The sequence below is a fragment of the Takifugu flavidus genome, chromosome 2, assembly GCF_003711565.1.
Source record: "Takifugu flavidus isolate HTHZ2018 chromosome 2, ASM371156v2, whole genome shotgun sequence".
Classification (NCBI taxonomy): Eukaryota; Metazoa; Chordata; class Actinopteri; order Tetraodontiformes; family Tetraodontidae; genus Takifugu; species Takifugu flavidus.
Window position 1 is genome coordinate 4,203,093 of NC_079521.1, and position 24,910 is coordinate 4,228,002.

Sequence of the window (24,910 nt, forward strand, 5' to 3'; positions counted from 1 at the left end):
GTTACATCATCGGCGATATTTGGTACATTAGTGACCGCTCCGTGACACTTTTTAAACATTAATGGCCGATAGAGGGCGATATTGAAAAATTATTTTATTCCAGACTTAAAATAATAAATAGACCACTTTCGGACAGGCATATATGAGGTGACCTTTTACGCTACTGCGCATGTGCAATAGGCGCGGAAACGACATCCGGGATGATCAAGTTGGTATTTTGAGACGTTAATAAACCAGTTTTCTAAAAAAAAATGTCAATCGTGTTTGTGCCAAAAAAACAACGAGGGACTGCAAAAATTAACCAAGAAACAATACAGAGAGTAAGACGCCATATGACCAGTTATCTGGAGAATATTGTGCATATTAACGCCATGTTGGACCATAATTTGTGAACGTTTGTTTTGTCATACTTATTCGCTTACTTTTTAATACCTAAAACTGATCTCCACATGTTAACTTTTGTATTCACGTTTTACGTTCTCTCCTCTAGTTGTTGGATGAAAACGATCAGTTAATCCGATGCATCACTGAATACATGCAGAAAGGACGAGCAGTGGAGTGTGTTCAGTCAGTATTGGTTAATGAGGCTGGATATATTTATGGTGGTAGGTACAGTATCGCAGAACTTGACAGGTTATTGTCTTCTGACACTTCTCATTAGATATCAACAGATCCTGCACCGCAACATCGTCTACCTGGGAACTATAGCCGATGCCAGTCCAGAAACCTCCCTCCCTTCTAATGTAAAGATCATCCATACTCACAACTTGAGAGAAACTGCAAACAATGGTGTGTTTCCTTATGCTGCTCTTTTTGTTGACAGTGTACATCTAATGAATCCGCACCGGCTGAGAATGGACACGGAGGGTCGGGGTAGTGGTTGCTATTATGTGCATTGGAATAGCGTTTTTAATTAACTTTAAAATTTATAGGACTATCAGTGCGACAAATTTTTACATGTTCAGTGTATTGTTTATTTAAAATAGCAAATTTTTGAATAAAGATGATTTGATGTGACAGCTTTCTGCCTTCATGTCAATGTTTTAGGTAGAAACTACAAAGAGTGGATTTAATTGCTAATCATTTTATTTTTTGCATTGCTGGTACACTTGGAAAGATTCAGTTGCCAACTCAAAACAACAATAAGCAACATAAGCCAAGCAGTCCCCCTTCATATCTTCTATCAGGGCAACAATTTTTTTTCTTTTGTTGAAGCTAGGAGTAAACCATTTGACACAGCTGAGACGCTAACATTTATAGTCCCAGGTCTGTAATGTGTATTTTTTTTTCTTTTTTCTTTTAAAGGCTGCAACAGTTTGGGAGAAAACACAGACAAAAGCAACAAACCCTATATTTTGATTGTGCAAAGCACATTAACTATAAAAAGATATATATTTATATGTATATACAGCAAACAATTTTTGTAAACATGTTAAGTATGTTAGTTTTCTGAAAACATGGTGTCTTTTCATAAATACAGGCAACATTGGCATCTGCAAACGTCACAAAAGAACATTCTGGGCTTGTAAAAAAAATAGCCCATTTGCCATAGAAACCAACAAAGGGCTTGGAAAAAGACCCTCACCACACAATGTTTTAGTGTTTAGCATGGCATATTTGGTAACCTTTATAGATGGTGTAGTTCAGCTCTGGAAAAATGTGCTTTTCACATATTGGGAGGTGTAAAATAATCTTTCATGTAATATGCCTACAAGAATACTAACATACAGTAATGGTATAATGTATGAAAATAGAAAAATAAGATTAATACTGTCAATACCTGTACAAAAAAAATATGGTATTATTAAAGACAAACTGAGATTATGGGAGTTAGTGTCGATTTTATACAACCAATAATTAGAGGAGGAAATAAATGTGTTTCTCGTGAAGATGTTGGGCGTGTAGCCATTTCTCAACAATCTCAGACCACCTGACATCTTCAGCATAACACTTTGGTTGAAAATAATATTCTGCAAGTGCTATCAATACCAACATGGCACATTGTTACTGCTATAACCCCGAACTCATATGCTGTTGAAAAAGTAGTGTATTTCTCTCAAAGTACTTTTCTGCAGTGACTTACTATATGCTGAGCCTGCTCAAAGCCTCTTAATAAAAAGAACTAAATATTTATATTTCAATGTCAGTATTTTACAAGCTATGAAACAGATGGTAGCTGTATTCTGAATCATCTTTGCATGAGATTTGGCAGTTACAGCTATGTAGACACAGTATATTTGATGGGCAAAATGTCGAGCACGTCGAGCCCCTGCCCTCTCCTAATAAGCTCATAATTCATTCTCACGCAAATAATCACACACACAAACACGTGCAGGTGCAGAAGCCAAGTGGATGATGGCCGTGCACGTCTCCAGCTCTCGTCTGAAGCCATGTCTGCTCAACAGACAGAAACGCACTTTAGGATAAACTGTTGCGGGCGTGGCCCATGCACCTCTCATAGTTAAAACATGGCAGTTCAAAATACATCTCTTTTTCCAAACATGGATGCCTGACGTGGAAAAATATAGATAGAAAAGTGTTGAGCCAGTGTTTGTACTTATTCTAAAGCTTTAAAGTCTTCTAATTCTGTGGGTGTGAACTGTAACATCTACAGCTCAGCCCATCTATAACTCTGCTAACAGAGCTCCAGATCCTCAGTGGCACTTCCCCATCAACATGTTGGTCTGCCATCAGTACTGGGGAAGGTAGGAGGACCTGTGCTCATGTTTGAGGGAGAAAGACTTAAAGTCCTTAGTCATGGGTTTGTGTTGCTGTTGCTGCTGCTGCTGTTGCTGCTGCTGTTGCTGCTGCTGCTGCGTGAACGGGAAACCAGAAGAGATGCCAGCTGAGGGGGAGCAGTCGCTCGCAGTGGACCACACAGGAGATTGCAACATCTGCATGGTGTCGCTCCACTGAGAGGAAGGAGGGATGTTCATCTGAAACAAGGAAGAGCTGGGATTGGGCATGGTGTTGGTGTGGATGGAGTGCTGCCATGGTGCCTTTGGAGGCCAGGTTTTAGTTTTGTTGTCCTGTGCAGAACAAGCAAACAACTTTCAGCAATGGAGGATAATTAAGAACAAGTAAACGAGTAATCCTCCCTGAACACAAAAGGAATAAAGAAGAGACACATTCTTCTTCTGCAAATTCCGCTCCAGCAGTTACAGGAGGGGTTTGCTTGTGAGCATAGACACCTTTTAAAGCTAACTACAGTAGGACCTCAACTTACGAAATTAATTGGTTCCGGAAGTTGTTTCGTAACCTGAAAATTACGTAAGTAGAGACGCGTTTTCCATGTAAATACCCTAATCCGTTCCAAGCCCCCAAAAATGCGGACATAATTTTTTTTATAAATCAGAAAAATGCATCAAAACATGTAACAAATACATGTTACAATTAGTTTACCACACAATAAATGTAGGAATTCAGTGCAAGGCTTCTCCAGGAACAAAATGAACTTTATTACAGGCTAATCTTACATTAGCCGTCATTACTGGCAACGAACATTAATACTTGTGGTAACATCGCCATCTAATGGACAAACATACGAACACCCACAATAAATCCCGAAGACGATAAAGAGGACGCTGGGATATACACAAATTTGTACATATTGACGTCCCTCCTAGCCAATGGGATTACAGCAAGATGCTAGGCGATAGCCAATGGCAGAGCAGCTTTGCCTTTCGTATCCTGACGTTTCTTTCATAACAAGAGGAAATATTTTCCTGTTAAGACGTTTCATAACCTGAAAATTTCGCATGTAGAGACGTTCGTAAGTAGAGGTCCCACTGTAATTTCAATCACCATTTGTCGTTACATTGCAGATACTGTGTCATTCCAAAATTTTACAATTCAAGGAATCAGACTAGGCAGGACTCCCATACAGAATGGTGTCTCAAACACAGTGAAGGCTGTAGCAACTTCTGAAACAGCTCAAACTTGCCTGGCTGTCATCTGTGACATGATGCAGTGGTGGCGAGGGCAGAGTGCACACTTCTGGCTCACCGCAGCTGTGTTTTCTATGGACAGACACATTTTAAGGATGAGCCGCTCAACATTTGCGATAAAAAGGACCCAGTTCATATGAGGCCAGCCCTACCTCCTTTGTTTCACTGCAGCAACAAGGTCTGGCCCAGAAAACATGGAGAAGAGGCTGTCACCATTTGCAGAAGATGTTTCATCACTGGAGCTAGCCGAGTCGCCCTGGTTTGCTGACCAGCTGCTGTTAATGGCCTCCCTGAAATAAAATCACAACAGTGTCTCAGATTTATCTGGTTAGGTCAAAAGAAAACTTTTTTTCTGTCTCTCTTCTCTCAGAAAGTGCATGAAAGTAAAAACAGGAATGAAAAGCAACTTTATTTTTATCATGCAGGACAACTAAAATGGCACTGCTGTACAGCAGGAAGGTGCTACAGATGAAATTTCAATGACCGTAAATGTCACATGTATCGATGTTATTTGCTACGATGAGAAGTGATTCACCACATAATAATCCTGAGCTACAATGAGACACATTGAGCGCCATTGTCCAGTGCTAATCCAGAGGACGAGACTGAGACTTTATTCATGTCGCTATACGACTTCATTATCACACTCTAAGAATTGTTACATGGTTTAATTTTATGTTCAACTGTACATAAATGTGGGGGTGGTGAGTTTTATGAACAATACTGCTGGTTGCCACCAGAGGGCGCAAACTTTATATGCTGCCCATCATCATTATACTGAGTACATTATATGTACTTCAATATTCATGTACAATATACATATCAGAAATGTGTTGGAATTATCTTCTTATTTGTTTTTTAATAGTTTTGATCACTGTTTCCACAGATTATCTAATCAATCCTGATGAGGATACAGGGGTGGACCTCGTGTACTGTGTTGACACTCACCCCTCACTGAAGTACTCTGGGTGGGACCAGGTCCTGTGCTGCTCCTCTGGCATTGGCCAGTTGCTGCGTGGGTTGCTGGGGCGACGGATGTGCTGCACCTGACGTTTCTGCTGCATGGCCTGACTGACGCCTGCAACGTAACGCGCAAACTCTGGATCGGAGCCAACTGTGTATGGATAGGGAGGATAGACACAACTTTGAGTTTCTGAAACCCTCAGCTTTTTTCTTTCACTCCCTGGAGCTCAATCCATTTAGCCAGACTGTCTACTATAGCAGAAAAATCACAATGGCTGTAAGTCACAGTGAACAATAGACCCCGACTGGAATCAAAAGACTCTGCTACACTGTAAAAATATCAACTGGTATCGGCTAAATTCAGCACAATCGGTCAACCTGCAGTCACAGCTCAAAGAGATCTCTTAGATCAGGCTCTAAACTTGTCTAAAGTCTTGTTAAACAATTAGAGGATAGTACATTAGTTTTACACTGTATTACACAAATGCAGTAAACATCTGTTTGTAGTCTAGGAAACATACGATTTGTGCATCCATTTGTTTTCATGTCTTCTCTTTTCAAAAGCAACTTTAAAATAAACTTTAAACCCATTATATGGAAATTAATTTTACAGAGAAGCAGTTAAGCAGCATTTTAATTCCTTGTCAACTAACAATTATACCTGTTTGGGTTTATATTTGCAAATGTCCACTGATGGCAACAATATATTGATGAGAGTGCAACATATAATCATTTTAGCATTCTCATCTATATATATTTTATTGCCATCAATTACAACACTGCTAAACTGCTTCTCTGTAAAATTAAGTTCCATATAATAGGTCGTTTAAGTTCCATATAATGATCGTTTTTATCTACTAATGTTTTCTTATCATGGTGTAGTTTGTGATTTATTGCTGTCGTTTAAGTTATTTAGTTATTTTAATAATCAATTGTCTAGGATGACTACGATGTATGAACATCACCAGAAGACCTCTGGGTATGCAAAAGTGAGGTGAATCTCACCAGCTGGGTCAAACGGCAGAGAGTCTCCCAAAACTCCAAATGCTCCTTCACTCTGGTCCCTGTTTGGCCAAGTGTTGTTGCGGGGGCATTGTGGTTTCTGACCCAGCATCTCTGACATAACACTGTCCATGTAGGTGCTGACCAGACCCAGACTGTACAAGTCTGAACTCAAATCTGGAAGGCCAGGAGAGCCCCACTGCCCTATTGGACCAAGAGGGGACAGCCCTCCAGGCGGACCCTGTGGTGGAGGCTGTTGTCCAGATGTCCCAAGCCACTTGTTGGTCACTCTTTGCTGAGGCAGCACCTGGGGTGGGGACTGCTGAGATGGAAGTTGATTGATGGGTTGCAGGAGGTGCTGGTAGTATTGCAGGGCCTGTGAGGTCTGCTGAGGGGGTGGAGGAGGGGGCTGCTGCTGCTGCTGCTGCTGGGGTGGAGGTGGCTGTGATTGTGGCTGTTTCTGTACTGCCTGGGACTGGGGCTTGGGCTGACTCTGAGTCTGAGCTGAGGGCTGCAGGGCGTTATGAGAAATGGACTGAGACGTTGGTGGTAGCCCTGTGGGGGGCTTTATCTCAGCAGGATTTGCAGATGCAACAGAGTTCCTTCTCTTCACCAGAGGTGACGCCTGCTGGGATTTTCCCATGTTAAATCCTGAGAGAAAATCTATGACGTCCTGCATCTCCTGGTCAGTTGGCAGGTTCATCCCCTGCTCCTGAGCCACGGAGCCATTAGCCAGCTGTTTCTTCTGGGAAGAGTCAGAGGTGCTAGACAGGCCGCTCATCTGCAGGATGCTCTGCAACCTCCCATCGCTGTGGCCAAGACTCTTGGCCTTATCATCAGAAGTACTGGTTGATAGCATGCTTCGAGAAGGGGTGCTAGGAATAGAATAACTGCCCCCGTTATTAGAGTTGGATGAAACCTTCTTGGTAAACTTGGAAGTAAGCTTAGATATTGTTCTGGGCAATCCACTAGAGGCCTTGGAGGTGTTGCCTGGAGCCATGTCTACTTGGCTTCCATAGTCTGGAGTGTCCCGCAGTTGTATCTGAATAGTGGGCAGGGCTTGCTCTCTAGAGAAGAAAAGTATTGGGTAATTGTAAAATAATATAGTAGAATAATTATTCAGCTGACTTTGTTTAACCTATTTAAGCCAAATGTTAAATTGATACATTGTTCAGTGTATCTACATAATATGATAAATAATATAAAACAAGATGCAAGATAAAATGAGATCAAGCAACCACGAGGGGCTCTTTCTGGTTCACTCACTTTCTGTCCTTCCATCTGCTGATGTCAAACACTGCAGTGTAGAGAACGTCCACCAGACCAAGAGTCTTCTCTGGGTCCAAGCTCCGCTGAAGCAAAGACATAGTGGCCGGGTCCTCCTTCAGACACCTGAGCATAACACAACAGCACAGGACTAGAGATAAAAACGCAAAATACAAAATCTATGCAAGAGTCCAGGACATGAAGGGGATGAATGACATATGATAAAACAACAAATCCCCAAAACATTTTTTTTCCATGCATTCACCAAACTTGACAATTCTGACCAGTGTAAACTTTCTAATGGGAGCTCCACACAGTAACCCACATATAAAAGTTGATGTATCAATGTTTCCCCAAAATTAATGTCAATGGACTGTTGGACCAAGATGCAGTACCCAGAGAGAGTCCAATGTGTCCCCTGGTTTCCATGAAATTCAAACCTGGAACCTCACTGATGTTGCTGTGTGATGACACTGCTAACCACTGCATCATACCAACCTTCTACCTTCTACCTATACACACTATAATAAATATTTGAGCAACAACATGATTTTTGTTTACCATGTAGAGGGGACTTGGACCACCACCTTGGAGCCCTCAAGAGAAATCTGGGGAGCATAGGCCTCTTTATTCTCTATCTGAGCAGTATCGACAACCACCTGTTGAGACAAAGTCATGCATCAAAATTTTAAAAACATTTTGGCATACAGGATCATATAAACATTAGGCATGCAAACATTCAAAAGTGAAAAGTGATTTCCCCTCAGTAATATGGACTATTATTGCCTCTGGCCATTCAAGGTGAAAAGCCAGCCAATGACATCAAACAGGCTAACCTTCCTGCTCTGTTTCACAAATGTATTTGTGAGTTTTTGGCAGTGGCCATGACTCTTCAAGCCCTTCGCAGCTAAGTCACAAAGAGGGAGGTTCTCACTTCCTGAATTATAGGAAGTTAAACCATTGTTATTTATTTTAAAAAGAACGAAAAGCAGGTGTATCCTCTGAACCTTATGGCTGACAATGTGAGACAAACACACACACAGTCTGTCAACCATGCCAAAATACATGACACAGGGTCAATGGGGTCAAAAAGGAGGAATACCAGCAAAACAGTCCAACCTCAACCGCATCACTGGGCACCAATAGTCATAACCAAAAGGAAAAATTGAGTCAGTGTCTAATTCTCTTTCCTGAAAAAGCAGAATAGATATGGTGAGTCTGAGTGCAAAAGAATAAAAATAGAGAGGCTACAGATGATGCATGTGGAGGGGAAGTGCTACTAACACATGAGAGTGATTCACAGTTTGGTGGTTATACATTATGTTAGTGCCCGTCTCTTAGTATAGGATATGTTTGTATATATTTCTACACGCACTGTTATATGTGTGTATTATTTTAAGCTGAACAGCCACAGGCGCAGATAAGGACTTAATGAACAGTGCTCATTTATCATCCAGGGATTGTTTTACAGTTCGTAAGTGGATAGCAACTCTGGATGGAAATGCTCCCTTAACTTGACACACAAAAACAGCGTGGACCACACAAAGGAAATAAACACGGGAGCATAAACACACTGGTGTGCTTCTGGGAGTCCTGCAGGTGACCCTTTCTACCCATGATCTTTACTTCAACAGGGAGAGGGAGTGGAGTCTGTTTTCAGACACACCCAGACTAGCCCATTCCTCACACAGATGCTGCAGGAATGCTTCTTCTCTTTTGTGTGTATTTAGTGTTAGTTTACTTCTTTGGCAGCTTCAAAGCAAACAGGCTGATCCTCTCATCTCCATTACAAATCTGACTAACATGAGAATACAAGCCAGCAAATGCAGAGACACAAAATAAACTAAAATAAGTGCAAAATAGGAAAAGAAAAGAAACTGCCCAGCATTGAGCTCGCTGTTTTGACCAGCTTGTCCAATTGCATTGTTTGTTTGTTTTTCTGTCAAGCTGCCACCCCAGATCACAGATGCAAACCATGTGGTAGAACATGGTCATCATCTCTACACACACACACCAGAGGATCTCAGTGTTCACAGGAAGAACAGACGCCTCTTCCCGTAGAGGGCATTGGTGTTGGAACCCTATTTGCAGATCTACACCATCGCAAATGAGTATATCTGCATGTACATAAGTTTATATTTTATACATTTAATACGCTGTGGAAAATAGTTCTTTATAGTACTTTTATCCAAGGATGAAAACCCTTGCTTACTTGGCAACATTGCAAAACATAGTTTCACCATAGCCATTATGTACAGCTATTATTAATATGTGTTGTTTACTAGCCTTCCTTTCAACCAATCATGTTTTTTGATTCATGTTAAAAAATAACTTTATTTAGATTTCATGTCTATGGCTCTGGCAGTGAAGTCAAGTCAAGGTTTGGTTTAACAATACAGCAGCCATACAGTACAGATGTCTTCATCTTTCATTATCCAAAGCTTCAGACAGGTTTCCCATGTGGTCTTTTTACCGTGTCTTCTCTTTGCCTTTCATAGAAGCTTGTTGTGTGTCCGCATAAATCTCCCATGTAACACTGCACTGCCCAATATATATACAGTACAGTACTATAAATGGATTTATCTTGCCTCAAGGTGAAACCTGCATTCATGATAGAATATAGCAATACTAAGCATAGAATATGTTTTTTTAAAAACTTACCCAAGACAGGCTGTAGTCACGACTACCATTACAACCAATATAATTATTTTGCTTACTTTTCCCGTGGTTGAAAATTTGGCCCCCAGTGTGTTTTAATGCAGCATTTTTGAGGTGTACTCACCAGACCAGCCTGAGCAAACAGCAGCTGCACAGCTGTCTTGCAGGCTCCTCTCCAGCTCGATGGGCAGACTTGGTTAAGGACCTCTGTGACGGGAGATTCATCCCGAGGAGTAATTCCATTCTGGCCCAATGCCTCCTTAATAAGCTGTAGCATTGTGTGCTGAGAGAAACAAAAACCATTCAAAGTGTGTCTGTGCGATAGTGCAGATGCCACAAAAAGCAGGTTGAGCCTGTCATTAGTGCACTTATCGGTTGTGGTCATTACTCAAAACACTGCAAACCCAAAACACAATTATGAAGCCACACTGGTTTGGGGGTGTCTGAGCCAGTCAACAAGCATACCGTCTTCAGTTTCAGGTTTTCAGCAGCTGACTCGTTGAAGGACACTCCCTTCAGAAAGTGGGATCCGATCTGCACAGGGATAGTGGGCAGCTCACACTGGATGGGCTGAGACATGGTCTGTATTCTGCCAGCCTGCTGGGCCTCCACATCGCTGCAGCAGCCCTACACACACATAATGCAAATATACCACGACTATAATAGTAATAGTAATAATAATCTTAATACTAATAAAAATAACAACAACAACAACAATAATAATAATAATTCTATGTCTATAGGGATGGTTAACACTAATTATATGACTATTATTTACTGATTTTTGAGAGTTTACACACCTGTAAAGCTGCTTCTACAGCTTTGGGGTTAAGATGGAAGCCAGCCTTCAGAGCATACTCACTATGGCCCAGACTCTCCAGAGCAGCTTTGTAGGCCTGGAGGTAGAGACATTGCATAGCTATCAATCTATCTAGCGCTCATCAAAGAGATGAAACATTTTATTTTCTATCTTATTAATTCCCCCTGTTCATTAAGTATAAACAAATGGTTTCTGGAGGTACCTGTAAAGCATTGTCAATTTTCATGTTCAGTTCCTTCAACTGGTTTTCAGGGATGGTGGTGTTGTTGGAGCAGAAGAGCTGCTGAACCTGGATGCCTGCCAGGCAGCCGTCTCGGCCCCTCTCTCTGAGCCTCCCTGTGGCCTGAGGAGACAGCAGAGTGAATGACAGCAAAAACACCGTCCAAAAAATGAAGTCATTACTGAATGTACAAACATCACGTGAAGACGTCATCATTTCTGCCATGTGATTTACAAAATTCAATCAAGAATGAACAGGACTTAAAAGAACAGCAATGTTTTTCCTTTCAATGCTGCATTAAATTTGCCGTTATTAGGGTGGAGTTGCAAGTTCACAGGAAGTGCCCCAAAAAAGACGACTTCAATCTGTCAAAACTGGACAAATAGGATTTCCCTATATCTCTGAGTCCCGAAGACACAAGGAGAATGCTTACCTGGGCTGCACGCTTCCAGGAGCAGGATGCTTCATCCAATTCAGTGAGTGCTCCAAGATCAGAGCTCTGGGAACAGGCATTGGCGCAGTGTTCCTGGGCATGAGCAAGAGCTTCTGCCAGACAGGACTGTGCCACAGGCTGGACCTTCTGCAACGCTTGCGACAGAAACTGGAAATGGACTTGCATCACTGTAAAGAAACACCGACCCAGCACCTGGAAAGACAGAGTTTACTATTAGAACATATTTTAGTTTCCTCTGCATGTCTCTGTTGAACTCTTGACAGTGCAAAAAATAAGGATGCCTGCAGGATAGGAAACTAACATGTATGTCCACATGCCTCAGTAATTGGCCAACACTCCTACCAACCTGTTGCAATAGTAATGGTTTATTTTCCACACCCCAAGGACAGAGACAATCAGAATATTTTCTACATTTGAAAAAACTGTATCTATGAGTGCACGCACACACAAACCACATATTAAGGCAATGGTACATCAAGTTACATCTATGAAAGACCCTCATTGTTTAACCTAATCACCATAAAATGACGTCGAAGGACATCTGGCATACAAAAGTGTAAGGTTAAGAATTACTGTGCTTTCATTTGTCAATTTTTCAATGTCCTCCATGTGTAAAGGAAAAGTAATGACTGTCAGATTTTTTATCTAATGTTCCAATATTTTATTTGGTAAAATTTAATTAACTATACCTTGTCGTTTTTTAAATTAAATTTGAAAATAAGACGCCAGTGGATCGCAAGGGGAACACACATTCACACACAAAGTCACACAAGTCGCACTCGGCAAAATGTGCAGTTCTGAGAGGACATCCCAAACAAACAAAGAAATAAATAAGAAAAAAACAAGAAAAAAGAAAAATTCTTAGATATATTGATATTGAAATTCAGAGGGGGCCTAGACCAGGAAAAAGCTTTGGAACCAAGAACTCAACCATTAGGGGCACAGGTGTACTACATATAATATCAAGACTGAAGGCTATGATTGGTCGCTGAAGCTGCATGTTAAGACAGCATTTAAAAAAAACTCACGATGACAAATTATTTCTTTTAGGATTGTGTCTTTTTTTAAATTTCTACCTTTTGATTGTCTCCAGGATAGGCTTGAATTCTCCAGATGGAAATATGCCTCCACTTCTACTGTTGTGAGGTTGCACAATAAGACCAACAGAATTGAATGATAGTCAAATTCAAGTGTAGGGGATACAATAAAGAAAAAAATATCAATACATGGAGTATCACATTACTAAATACATGAGCTTGTGATTAGTTGTAAATAAGCTTGATGGTTCAACCAACAAAAACTCCACCTTACACTCCTCTGTAATGATTTCAAGTATTATTATCCAGTTAACAGTTGTCCACACAACATCAGGCTATAAGCACAGCGAACCCAACTTTTAGTAACAGAATCTCAGCTCAACACTGGGATGACATACTGCCTACCACCTACTCTGGACTTACTGGGAGACCATATAAACCAGGTCCGGATCCACTATACACAAAGGTCTTGCTTTTACTTTAAACATTGCTCAACTATTAAGAATTAAGTCAAGAGACTGGTATGAAAAGCTATACAAATAATCAAAACTGAGCAAAATAACCATGTATTTGCAAAGTGCAAACTATGTGCCATGTAATGTCATAAAAAAACATGAGCAAATGATGAGTAGAGCAAAATTGTTTAAAAAAAAAAAGTCTTCAGCAACAATGTTGCCCAAACAATGCCCATAAGTAGAGCGGCAGTTAATGGATAACACATGTGATTGGCTGTGCGGTATTCCACACAGTCATGGAAAATATTAGGAATAACTGTGCAGCAGACCCAAAGCGACAGTGGGCCCCTTTCAAGCCCAAACAAGGTGAAACATAAATCAATGAACATGTATATTTCTATTGTCAGTGCAGCTGCAAGACAAAAATATCTAGTACACAAGACTGTTGTTGGGGTGTGTATATGAGACTGAATTTTATGTTATTTAAAAAAAGCACATGCCGTGGACATGTCAGTTAAAATCAGCTACCTCAGGTTGTGTGTTAAGGGTGCTGCCGTGTCTGCTTCCTTATCAGTTTACTTCAACAATTTGGTTCAGGCTGTTTTCAAGCCATATTCCTTGAGCATCAGGGATCCAGTTATGACACTATTCCATTACATATTCAGAACCATCAGCTCTTCATGAAATAAATGTTAGAAATATCTTTAGTTTTCATAAACTCTTACACTCTCATATATGAAAGGCTGTACTTCAATTACACACTTACTGGCTGAAAAAACGTCTACATAAATTATACGATACATTAAAAAACCTTATAATACATAAATAGTAAATAAACACTACCGTACCCCCTCTACACCAAAGAGGTAAAATATTATTTTATAAAAGGATTTTTTAAAGATTCTGATTGTCCTGGAGGTGCAGCAGCCTTGTGTTTCTGTTCTGCTTGAATTATTCAAATCGACACTGAAACAATCTTTTCAACATAACTGCACAAAGTTGTAATAACCAAGTTATATTCAGGGTAAATGTGTGCTTTTGAAGCTCTTATATACAGCCAACACTGCTGCTGTTGTGCCAATGCAATCATGGATATTTTGGAACATCTTGAATCTTTTTTTAACCAAAAACATACATATTTGTTTGACCAGAGCTGTGGTGTCTAATTGATTTTCTTTGGGACTTTGATTCCAGAGACATTATGGTAATTTTTAAAATACAATACAGTGTTTTTTTAAAATGAAGTTCTGACACTTTGGAGTGTGAACGTACACATGTCTAACACAAGAATATAATTAATCTTTCACATTTTTTTTTTGTTTTTTTGTTAATCTGTACCAAAAACAAGTAAATACTCCACGACACAATGACGGTCAACAGTGACCATAGGACCATCGTCATGACATACTCAGAGGTAAAGAAAAAGAGTAACAAGTAACAGAACAGAGACATGCAGCTGGGTTACATTAGACAGCTTATGCCTCTCTCTACGTAAAGCAGCCTCAAACGCAGCTCTGGTCACGGGGACCTCTGTGCATCTGTGCCTTTCGCTCTGAGGTATTTAACGTGTGAGTTCTGTTAATCAAGCATATTGGAAGTAGAGTCATTCCAAACAGCATGGATGCTGGGTTCTGCCTTGGAAAAACTGGTTTGTTTTGGACACTACTGACCTGAACTTTCAAGGGACCCTCAGTTAAAAAAAATAAATATGAAAAACAGGGAGGGGGAGGAGATAATGAGGCCATGAGCTATGGAACACAGAGGGGAAAGCTTCACATACCACAACCCCCAGACACAGAAATGCACTTGGTTCTTTCTGAAGACCTCATAAAGCACTGAGCTGCCAAACAGCATTCCTCAACTCATGCAGAAAAAGGAAAGCCTCTTTTATAGTTACAAATATTAATGACAGGTTCAATTTGCAGCCATGATCACCAACCCGGTTAAAATATGTCAATGTTTTCGGGAATGTTCACTTTGAAAACTTAAAATCAATATTGTGGATTTTCATACAAACCAGCTGAACAGAAAACTCACTGTTGAAAGCATTAATCTTGTTGAAGACTGTTTTCAGAAGAGCAGCCTGCCCTAAATTAATATTTTTTGCTGAAAGGAGCTACTGGGTCACTTTGGTTCACTGCTTGGTTTCCACGTCCATCACATTATTCACACGTCTTCCTACATAACATGAATGTGGAATGTTTGAAACAGTGCGTAACAGAATGAGAAGACATCAGTAAGGGCAATTATTGTGTTCCCTTCACTGCTTTTTTAAATGCACTATTTATACATAGAACCAGACGGTTAGTGTGAGTGTCAATACGTGCGGTCTAAACTTTCGCAGTCTTAAGCTTCCTCAATTTTCAGCTGTGCATTTCTGAGACCACAGAGAGTCAGATTTACTGACTGCGGTGCAAAACGGGTTTCCTGCTTTGGGCTCAGCCACATCCATTGAGGTCCTGCTGCCCCTTCAACCTCATTTGTTGCCACAAGCTAAAGAATTATGAAAAAACCACCAAGTTGCACCTTTTGACAATACAACTTGTGGTTTTAAGTGCAGAATTACTATGGTACTCTTACTTTTAGAGGCCAGGTAATACATTTCTTAATTATGCTGTGCAAAAGCCCAGTGAGCTTAACATTAAACCTCTCACTTTACAAAAGTTTAATAGGTATCAACTGACAGAATTGTGCACACACATAAAAATAAAGTGATTCCCACAAAGACTTCTGCTCCTGTGCTTCCATTTCACATCAGTGATTTAACAATTATTGAAAAGCGGTGTGCGTGTGGATGTCAAAATTATTTTTTCACATTGTGTTTTTCACATCCTACCTGCAGATACAGACAAAAGAAAAGTAAAGAGCAAGCACAGACTAATTTACAGACTCGGCATTTGGAGAAGACATCTCACACTTGAGTCATGGGTAAAAGAGAATGACAAAAACTGTTATTAACTGCAATGCCACTGGATGTGAGCTTAACTAATTCTTCCCAGTACAGCAAATATTGAACTTTAAGGTCAATATTTTCTGTCTTTGTTTGACAGCAAACAGAAAACAGTCTAATGTAACTTGAAACAATGTGAAGAGCTGCAGCGCAAAAACATGTTCAGCAGGAAGATGATAAAGAATTCTGTATCAGAGCCTACCTCAACATCTTGCAGGCTAAAGTCATTCTGGTCTTTGAAGTTGGCTGCCCCAGCGCTCAGCTCCATCAGCATCTTGGCGATCTCGGGCTTTATTGCTGAAGTTAGCCTGCTCGCGGCCTCCATGACGTGTTCCTGCACGTCCTTTAGTTGCATAGCTGCTTTTGAATAGTGAGAGGTCCTGAACACACTGCTGAAAAGGTCTGTGAGAAAGGCGCTGGCCCTGCAGAACACATTCAGGGCATCTAAGTATTTGGAGATGCCTTGCTGGATGTCTGCAACCGCAGTAGTGACACTAGATGGAGGTGGGTGGCAGCTACCAGGCATACCCACTCCACTGCCAATGGGTGAAGACGTTGAGCAACTGGAGGCCAGAGAGGCATTCAGGGTCCGACTCATCTCAGGCATCTGGTACTGCTGGTGCTGCTGGATTTTCTGCTTGGACCCGCCGAGCAAAAAGCGACGCTTGTAGTCCATTTTACTTTCCTGTGCACTACAACAATACATAAGTGGTGCAACAGCACCAAAAGCTGCTCCTTAATGTCTTTTTCCTCTGCAAAGTGATGTTAATCCTTTCACAAAGCAATGAACCCAACAGTCCAAAAACAGTTCAAATCAAGTAAACGACAGCTTAAGGATTCCTCTTGCCAGGTCTCATCTCAGTGTGCCTTGTAGAGAGGCAGCGCAGACAACGGTGAGGTCGAAGTGCAGTCAGGAAGACCGGTAGGCTGAGTGAAATGCTTAAATGCAGGCCTGCTGCAGATACATCAGCCCCAGCTTTAAAAAACAGCACAAATACACCGCCAAATAATAGGTTTCCAGAGTAACAAAAATGATCATAATAGGGGAAGAAACATTACTTTAAGTGATAATAAATCCACATTTAAAGTGCAATAGCTGCTTCAAAATGTGGAAAAACTCCTTCATACAGTATTTAGAGTGTATATATACATATGCATGTACATAGAAACCCTATAACCAGCCCATGTAAGTAAAATAAACAGAATCCTTAAAGAAAAAAGATGCAAATTAAGCCGAAGAAAAACAAGACACTGTTCAACAGCACAGAAAAAATGGCTATCAAAGTAAACACAAAAGGTAAATGCTGGAATCAGAAGATAGATGTTTGTCTTCTCTTGCACACTGGCTGGTGCAGATGCTGTAGGGAGTGCCAGATCCAGTCCATCAAATCCTCTTTACAAAGCAGGACTCTCTCTGCAGGCAGTGAGCAAGTATAGCTGATAGCTCACTCTGCTCGTCTCAAGTCTCCAGCAGCTTCCAGGTTTGTCCCTCGTTTGCTGGTTGAGGTAGATATTACTCTCCGTGGAAACAAGTGTGCTTTCAGATATCGCTGCGCTCTGTTTATGCAGATTAGAGCGACAAAAGCACAAATGTATCTGTAAGGCCTCTAGGTCATTTCCTAAGGGAGGAAAGGGCAGAGAAACAGAAAAGAATGATGAGCTTTTTTCCTCCAGTCCTTTTATTGTTCAGCTCCTTCCCTTATTTGAACACCATCCAGTTTGGCTACATTAATTAAAATGGTCATATAATATATGTCATTGGTCAGGAAAGAGCTGTGCATTCATGCAGATTTCTAGATGATTATTAAACCCCCACACGTCTATGAAAAGAATCTCTGGCAGTGTCTGGCTTAGCAAAAATCAGTTAGAGAAAACCAAAAAACGAGGAAGAGGTCATTGTTGCAGGACATTGCAGGGTCTGTTGTGCTTTGCACAGTAGAAGTGACAATCATCTCATTCAGTGACATGTTTCTGTCGATGTCACTGTGAGACTCGTCCTTCTGCCTGAGACCTTTTCACTTCGGATTGTGCGTTACATTCATAATGTAACAATTTATACTGTCAAGACCAAGGAGGAATTTGCCCTCCCACCTCTTTGCTCAAAATACGACAGAAACAGGTCAGCTGATATCTAGAGAGACAAGTTCGAGAGTGAAGAGCATGTGATCTACTACAATTCAAAATGCAACATGCAAACTATTGTGTGCATTCATTCCATTCCTGTACAAACAGTTAAACATGGAAAAGAAGAACAGGTCTACAACAGTTGTGGACCTGAGGTTACAACAGTGTTGCAGAGCAGAGGGGATCAGTTTTGGGAATTTGTTAGCATTGCTTTCAAAGAAAAGAACATGTCATAGAGCTGCTTTACTTTCTATTTAGAGCCGTAGAAGCACTGAAACAGATACAGCTATACTCCTGCTATTTACAGTCAGTGGGACATAAATATAAAAAAGGCTAATCCATATTGTAGAGAATCATAAAGCTAAAAAACAAAAAATAATATGTACAGTAAAAAGCACTACATTATAAATGGTTGGATTCTTAGACCCCTTCACTGTTTCCAGATGCTAAATTTATTTCACAGTGACTGACAATCACCTGTATCGAGCACGTTTTCTCCAAGTGACAAGCACTTAGATGAGTTATTAGATGGCACTTTATAGGCTAAAGCTCACCTATAATAGCAACATTTTCTCCAACACAGACCATTGCTGAACAAAAAGTTACCAGTAATGTTAAAAATGTCCTGAAATCCACATTCTTCCACAGTAAAATACACGATTAGATAGAGAATATACAGCAGTCTTAAGTCAATAAAGATTTGCCAGTTTGTGTTCTCCGTGCCACACTTTAAACAAGCGAGAGCCTGAATTTCATTATGTAGTTCATGTTAACTTTGGATCTATCACTCCCCTTAAAAAGCAAATTAATGTCTATTTTAAATTTCAATTGGGTAATTTCTTCCAAATCATCTGTATCCGTATTGACAATTTGCCTCTGTGAAGAACTCATAACATATTTACCATATCAATATCTTGAAGTGGTTATCATTACTTCAAAATAAACATGACTAATTGGCTTCCACATTTTTTCCACTTTATTTTATGATTCTTAGTCCCAATTAAAGCTTTATTGAAAAACTTGCAGACTCATATCACAGCCAATCACAGCTGGAATAAATTCAAACGGTGTGGTTGATGGTTAGCTTGGTGGGCAGCTTTAAAAAAGTAGATGGAAAATCAAGAGTGAAATATTTAATGTTTGAGGAAAGATTGCCTTTATTTATTTTTTGGTTTGTTTAGTCACAAGACAGACAGACAGAGCTTTTTAGTAAAGAAACTTTATTAAAAACCTCAAAACCCACCCATGACTTAACTCTGCAACGTCATTGGAGATTATCTTCCATAAATTTAGGCTGAGGAATTCCCAAGAAGAACAGACACAGCATCAATATTAATGAGGCTTGCTTCATTCTCTTGGGAGCTCTGCTTGCTGCCAGCCCTCCAATGCAAAGTGCACTCAATTAGAAATTGCACCCAAACACCGGCGTGATCCCCTAGATGTGCAGCGGCATTGAGCCAGCCCATTTTAATATCCTTTGACAAGCATGGGCTGCTTCAGGCTAATGTTAGCTTCACTTCCACACTCACGGTACACGTCAGCTGCTTAGCTTCAACAGGAAGGTTTAAGAGGGTTAAGGTTTCCTGGCGCAAGCAACAAATACGTCACACAAAAGTATTCTAGTGGGAAAAGGCATGTAGTAAATCATACCACATATGATTTACCTGTCTACACAAACAACCGCTGCCATTGTCATTGAAAAGAGTGAAGCATTTATATGTCAGGTCAGATCACCTTTAAGAAGTACATGCATTTCTGTTAAATATGTCAAATAATCTAGATATAGATTTCTATTTATTGTTATTTTTAGTACTTAAAATAGCTACTTAGAGTAATAAATATAATAAAGAAATTTCCTTTTATCTTATCTAAACATGGACGAGTGTCCAGTAAATCTACTGACTAGGAAGCACATCCACTCCAGCATACAAGTGACACAGCTGAAAGTCACCTTCACACCGGCTGTTGAGAAGCACGAGCATTTTATTTTCTTCCCTTTCACTTCACTCAGGAGATTTCATAAAATGAAGAAGGCAACTCAACCCTGGAGTTCCAATTCTACTTAAGTAATCATTTGGATAACCAAAGCTGACTTCTAGACCTGCAGCAATATTTATGTGGATGTTACAGATCCTCTTTTGTTCCATCCATAGTATGAGACAACTGTTAGCCATGCTGACAGCTCCTTCTCCATTTGCCACAGCGAAGCAAACTCACAGCCTCTTGAAGTCCTAACCACAGCCCCAGCATTAGCTCTCTTATGAAGTCTATTTCAGCCTCAATGGTCAAAACAGCTGCCCCATGGACAACACTACACTGTTTTTAGACCCTCTAAAAGGTTTAGCTCAAAGAGGGGAAAAGTTCTACATTCCCTATGTCACCAATGGAGCAAAGGAATGCATTTCTCCAGAATTTACTAAATCTGGGATGACAAAAGCACAAAAATGCAGGTCAGGAAATCTGAAACATTATATGGAAATGTGACTGATGATTAATGTAATTCATTTTAGTTGAAGCTTCAGTTATTGAATATATTCCACAGAGCAGATAAGATATAGTAGGGAGCATCAGTAGACAGGTCGAGGAGGTCCACACCATAATGAGAGGACAAGTGCCATGAGCAACTGTGAGACAGGAGTTGAGCCAGGCTCCTTTTGCTCATAGAAGACAAGGCGAGCATTGTGGAAGGCCCTTGTCTTCTCATACCAGCACAGAAAAAAACAAAAACACTGTGTTTCTTGCAGCTGCATTACACTCCAAGTAGGAGAATGGCATAAAGGCTATGGGTAGTATTTAAATGTCAACAAGAAGAACCGTCAAAATCATCCTGGAATTCCTGCAGATATAGGTTTTGGAAAAGGGTTGTGTTCCCTGAACTAATCCTCCTTCAGCATAGTCTTTCATGGGGAATGATAGCATGGTAGTTAGCGTGAACAGTTCTGCTGAACCTTTCTTAATTTATTTAAAATCTCCTATCAGTTAAGAGCCTCATACTGTCGGTTAATGGGTTGGATAATATTAGCCTAACCTGTGCTGTCATAACAGACACTGTAAGTAGCTTATAGCACTCGTAAAAATAGCCGACGGTCCAGGCCAACAAAAGACATGGTCGAGGTGTGTGTCCCACTCACAGCTCAGATCATGTGCCTTTGTTTTCATCAAATATGTTCCAAGCCCTTCAGATAAAGAAAGGTTCAGACTGTGTACTAGATGTACACATAAATGCAAATACAAATGCTATCTGATTTGATCCACTGCACGAGGGACACACCCCTGCCACGATTCAACTGTGAGAAAATAGAATAAACCAAGAGAGCCCCTTCATAATAGCATTGTGTGTTCAATGTGCTCCACTAGCGAGTGCTGCCGTTAAAAGGCCCTGACCTCACTGCTATTCAGGAAAGACTGTTGACCAGATCGTAATGGATGAAATCGCTTTCCTCAGCTCAACAGGAGATACTAAGTTGCCAGGTTGGGCTGCATACCAGCCACTACGATGACAAAGAGCATTGATACAGGCACATTTTTTCATCTCAAACATCCAGGTAAAATTTAAACAGATACAAATAAATGTTTTCAGTCACATCAGACCATGAAAAATAAGAAAGTAAGCTTTCTATCTAGAGTAAAAGGGGGGGAAAAAAAGACTTTGCTCCTCTGCAACCCAGTATAAGCACACCATTTAGGAGATATGATAACAACAAATGATAGTAGGGTGGAATAAGATACCATCCTTTCTTTTTTAGCCCTAGATCACATACATTGGGTGATTTTCAACCACATGATTGTGGCGGTGATGTAGAGAAAAATCCAACCATCCAAAGCGACAAAACAAAACTATCAGCTGCAGTAACTATATAGCCGACCCTGACTTCTGACCTCTTTCTTAAACAACACAGGCTGAATATATCTGGCAGCAGGGATTAAAAAAGACAGCTATCAAATTACATGAGAGTTCTGTGGAAGCCTCGATTCTTGCTGAATGTGATCATCAGCATTCATGCATCCACTGAGAACTTTTGAATGAGGGGAGTGGGGGGGTAAATAGTTGACCACACTAGTTTCCCAGGAGACACATGTGAGATTTCCCATGCTATAAGGCCAGTCCCCATCATCTGGCCACTTGGCCTTCTTTTGCCATCATATTTGTTATTAAATCTAAACTAAAGAAATTAGAAAAAGAAGACAGATGGTAGTAATTAAATGAGTTATGGATTTCAAATGGTGAATAAGATGTATCACCTCCTGTGCCCTGTAGCATCCCTCACTATCTTCTTCACCAGCTTTACAGAAACCAATCTGATAGGTTGCTTGGTTACCTTTTCCAAGGCAGAGTCCAGGCCTTAGAAACTCATTTAGATGCTTTTTGAAAATTTTTCAGAACAAGTTGAAAATAGTGTGTGTATAAAATTATTTCATTATAAGCTGGATCACCATCTGGGGTGCTTCAAGCTCAAGTCACTGGTGGTGCTCCTCCCTGCCAAGACAATTGTTACTGAACGCATTTGTTGACTAAATCCAACAAAAATCTGGTCTGGAGAGTCGGGCAAGCGATCTGTGGAGCCCTCTGTCTCTCCCGCTGCTGTAGCAGCTGTTGTGAGCGAGCATTATGGGGAATTCTAGCATGTCCGTGCTCTCATCAAACATACATGAAAATTGAAACAACCACTATGATTCAAAGGTCAAGTCTGAATTAAGTGCATCTACTTTGCTTGTTTTCTCAATTTAAAAAAACCTTGAACAATTTTGTCACTTACTCAGTAAATGTTGTAATTAACATTATAATTATAGACTATCTAAACTAAGGATATAAAATGTAATGATTTGAGTCTTCATTTAATTAACCTCGTATCTTGTGTTAATCCTCTGGAGCACTAATTATTGCAATCTAAACTGTGAACCAAGAGCAACAATGAAAGTCACTTTTGTTGACGAAATATCAGTGAGGTCTGTCAGACAGTAAAACACACAGTGAGCCTGGAATCCACCTGAGGCAAGCAGAACACACTCTAATCTGGTGACTTTATGACTTTCTCACACAAGCATCCGGGATTCAATATTAGAATAAGGGTGAAATAATCTGCCTTCTTGTCAAATACTGAGGAAAACTAAGAGGCTTTGGAAAGAAACTATAGCCATTTTTTTGAAGGGCGCAAATTTCTATATAAGGCAGATGTTGACATGTTTGTCAGGGATTACGGTACTTGAAAAATAACCTATATGGGCCTGGAAAAAAATGTAAAAAGATGAAAAGATACATTAATTGTATCTTTAGATGCTTGACCATAATAATAAGACATCAACTAATCTACCCCAATCTGACTATAAAGTGGAAAATGACACAAACACATCCCAGAATTATTAACAGTTGACAACATTAGAATAAAACTGACCAAAGGCCTAATATGACATGTCAATCCCGCAACGAGCAAGCTCTACAGGCTTTATGATCAAACCCAAACCCTAACTATATACACACCAGCCTGACTGGCTAGACACATCTGGAGAAGTGGGGCAACATTACTTATTAATGGAAGTCTAGTTCTCTTTTTTTACAATGCAGAGATCAAACAAAACAGTGTACATGGAATAACTGCGGTTGTTTAAGGCAATTGGGGCATTATTACATGAAACACTGATGTTAAAACCGTGTCCACGGTGGTGCAGGCACTTGGACATGGTTGTTGTACTATAGATATAGATATAGATAAAGATATAGATAGGTTTGTTTTTTGGTTTTTCTATAATCTCAATAACCTGAGTAACAGTACTGTTGCTACAATCCCACACACATTACAACATAGCAATGAGGAACATTGGTCAAAATAGCACTTTCTCTGCGTCGAAGAAAAGGAGTATTTTAATCATTTTTATTAGCCTGGTATATTCTATTAGTGTGTTGTTTTCTGTATTCACCGATCACTATTTAGCAGGAAGGCGAAAGAGAATACCCGGGAGCGCAGTCAGCCGGTTTCATCGAAACTCTTTGCATGACATGGCCCAAGTCTTGAGAACACTGTGTCGCAGCTATTAATACGGCCTTTAACGCCCTATATGCAGAGTCGCAAGAGATAATTTCGAAGCATTAGTGCCTCGACACAGTAGTAAAGGATAGATCTGGAGACCGACATGAAAGCCTCGCAGACACCCGGTAACCAGGGTACGCCGCATTCCCGACTTTGACACTCAATCGTTAGACGCACAAAATATTTGTTAGCTAAAGGCTAGTCTACAAGCTAGTGATACTGTCGGTTTAGGATAGATAAGATGAATCGACCGCGATTGTAAACAACTTATTAGCATTAATCTATCTCCCGTTAAGATACATTTGTTTTATGGAGGGAGGAAAATAGTGACAGAGCGTGTAACTTGGAAACAAGCACCCCGAGGTCCGTTATCGGACATGTAGTCTAAACCAGGTGCTGCCAAATGTCACCAACTTTACGTTTATTCGCATCGTCATCTTAAATGCTTTCTGTTGCCAAGACATTCATTGCATTAAATGCATCCTCCACAGATCTACACCAGTTAATCTAAAAACAGAAATACCCGATACCGCCATCGGCTCCTCCTATTCTTGCATAGGCGGATGCATTTAATCAACAGATATCAAATTTAATCTAAATGTCAAATCATGCTTCATACTGACAAAAATACCTTATAAGAACTATCACCAGCCCCTGAACACATATGTCAGGCAGTTGATGGTCCTAAAGGCGGCTTCTAAGCTCGCTAGCTATACAGCTAAGCGGGCTACCTATTAGCTACTTGGCTAACTCGCTGCGACGCGATTGTATACGATGGTTAAAAGCACAAACGAATTAAAACGCTGCTGCAGTCAGTGACACCTGACCTTCATGGAAATAAACAGCACCAGAAAACGAAAGAAAAACGTTAACTGAGCACCACATCGCTTACCAGCGCTGGGCATCCACCCTCTTGACAGCGAATCCCCTGTCTATGTGACCACCGTGGAGAGGAATAACAAAAACAAACACATCCGGCAAGCCCTTC

The 24,910-nt window shown here is 40.4% G+C and overlaps 2 protein-coding genes across 3 annotated transcripts; one reads left to right on the forward strand and one right to left on the reverse strand.

Annotated features, from left to right (window-relative positions):
- Positions 1-153: 153 nt before the first annotated feature.
- On the forward strand, positions 154-1,019 carry ss18l2 (ss18, like 2). Its single transcript, XM_057025589.1, has 4 exons — positions 154-208; positions 491-567; positions 662-743; positions 824-1,019. The coding sequence occupies exons 1-4, from the start codon at positions 170-172 to the stop codon at positions 875-877; spliced, it is 252 nt and encodes an 83-aa protein (XP_056881569.1). The 5' UTR covers positions 154-169; the 3' UTR covers positions 878-1,019.
- Positions 1,020-1,068: 49 nt separating this feature from the next.
- Positions 1,069-24,910, reverse strand: LOC130521781 (granule associated Rac and RHOG effector protein 1-like). Of its 2 annotated transcripts, XM_057025577.1 has the most exons (15): positions 24,815-24,910; positions 15,975-17,391; positions 12,407-12,463; positions 11,310-11,522; positions 10,859-10,999; positions 10,637-10,732; positions 10,302-10,463; positions 9,961-10,119; positions 7,740-7,837; positions 7,179-7,304; positions 5,916-6,979; positions 4,896-5,061; positions 4,100-4,237; positions 3,944-4,019; positions 1,069-3,029 (listed from the first exon to the last, which is right to left on the reverse strand). In XM_057025577.1, the coding sequence occupies exons 2-15, from the start codon at positions 16,476-16,478 to the stop codon at positions 2,691-2,693; spliced, it is 3,339 nt and encodes a 1,112-aa protein (XP_056881557.1). In that variant the 5' UTR covers positions 16,479-17,391; positions 24,815-24,910; the 3' UTR covers positions 1,069-2,690. The 2 variants fall into 2 exon arrangements, with proteins under 2 accessions (XP_056881557.1, XP_056881558.1); XM_057025578.1 differs by lacking the exon at positions 12,407-12,463.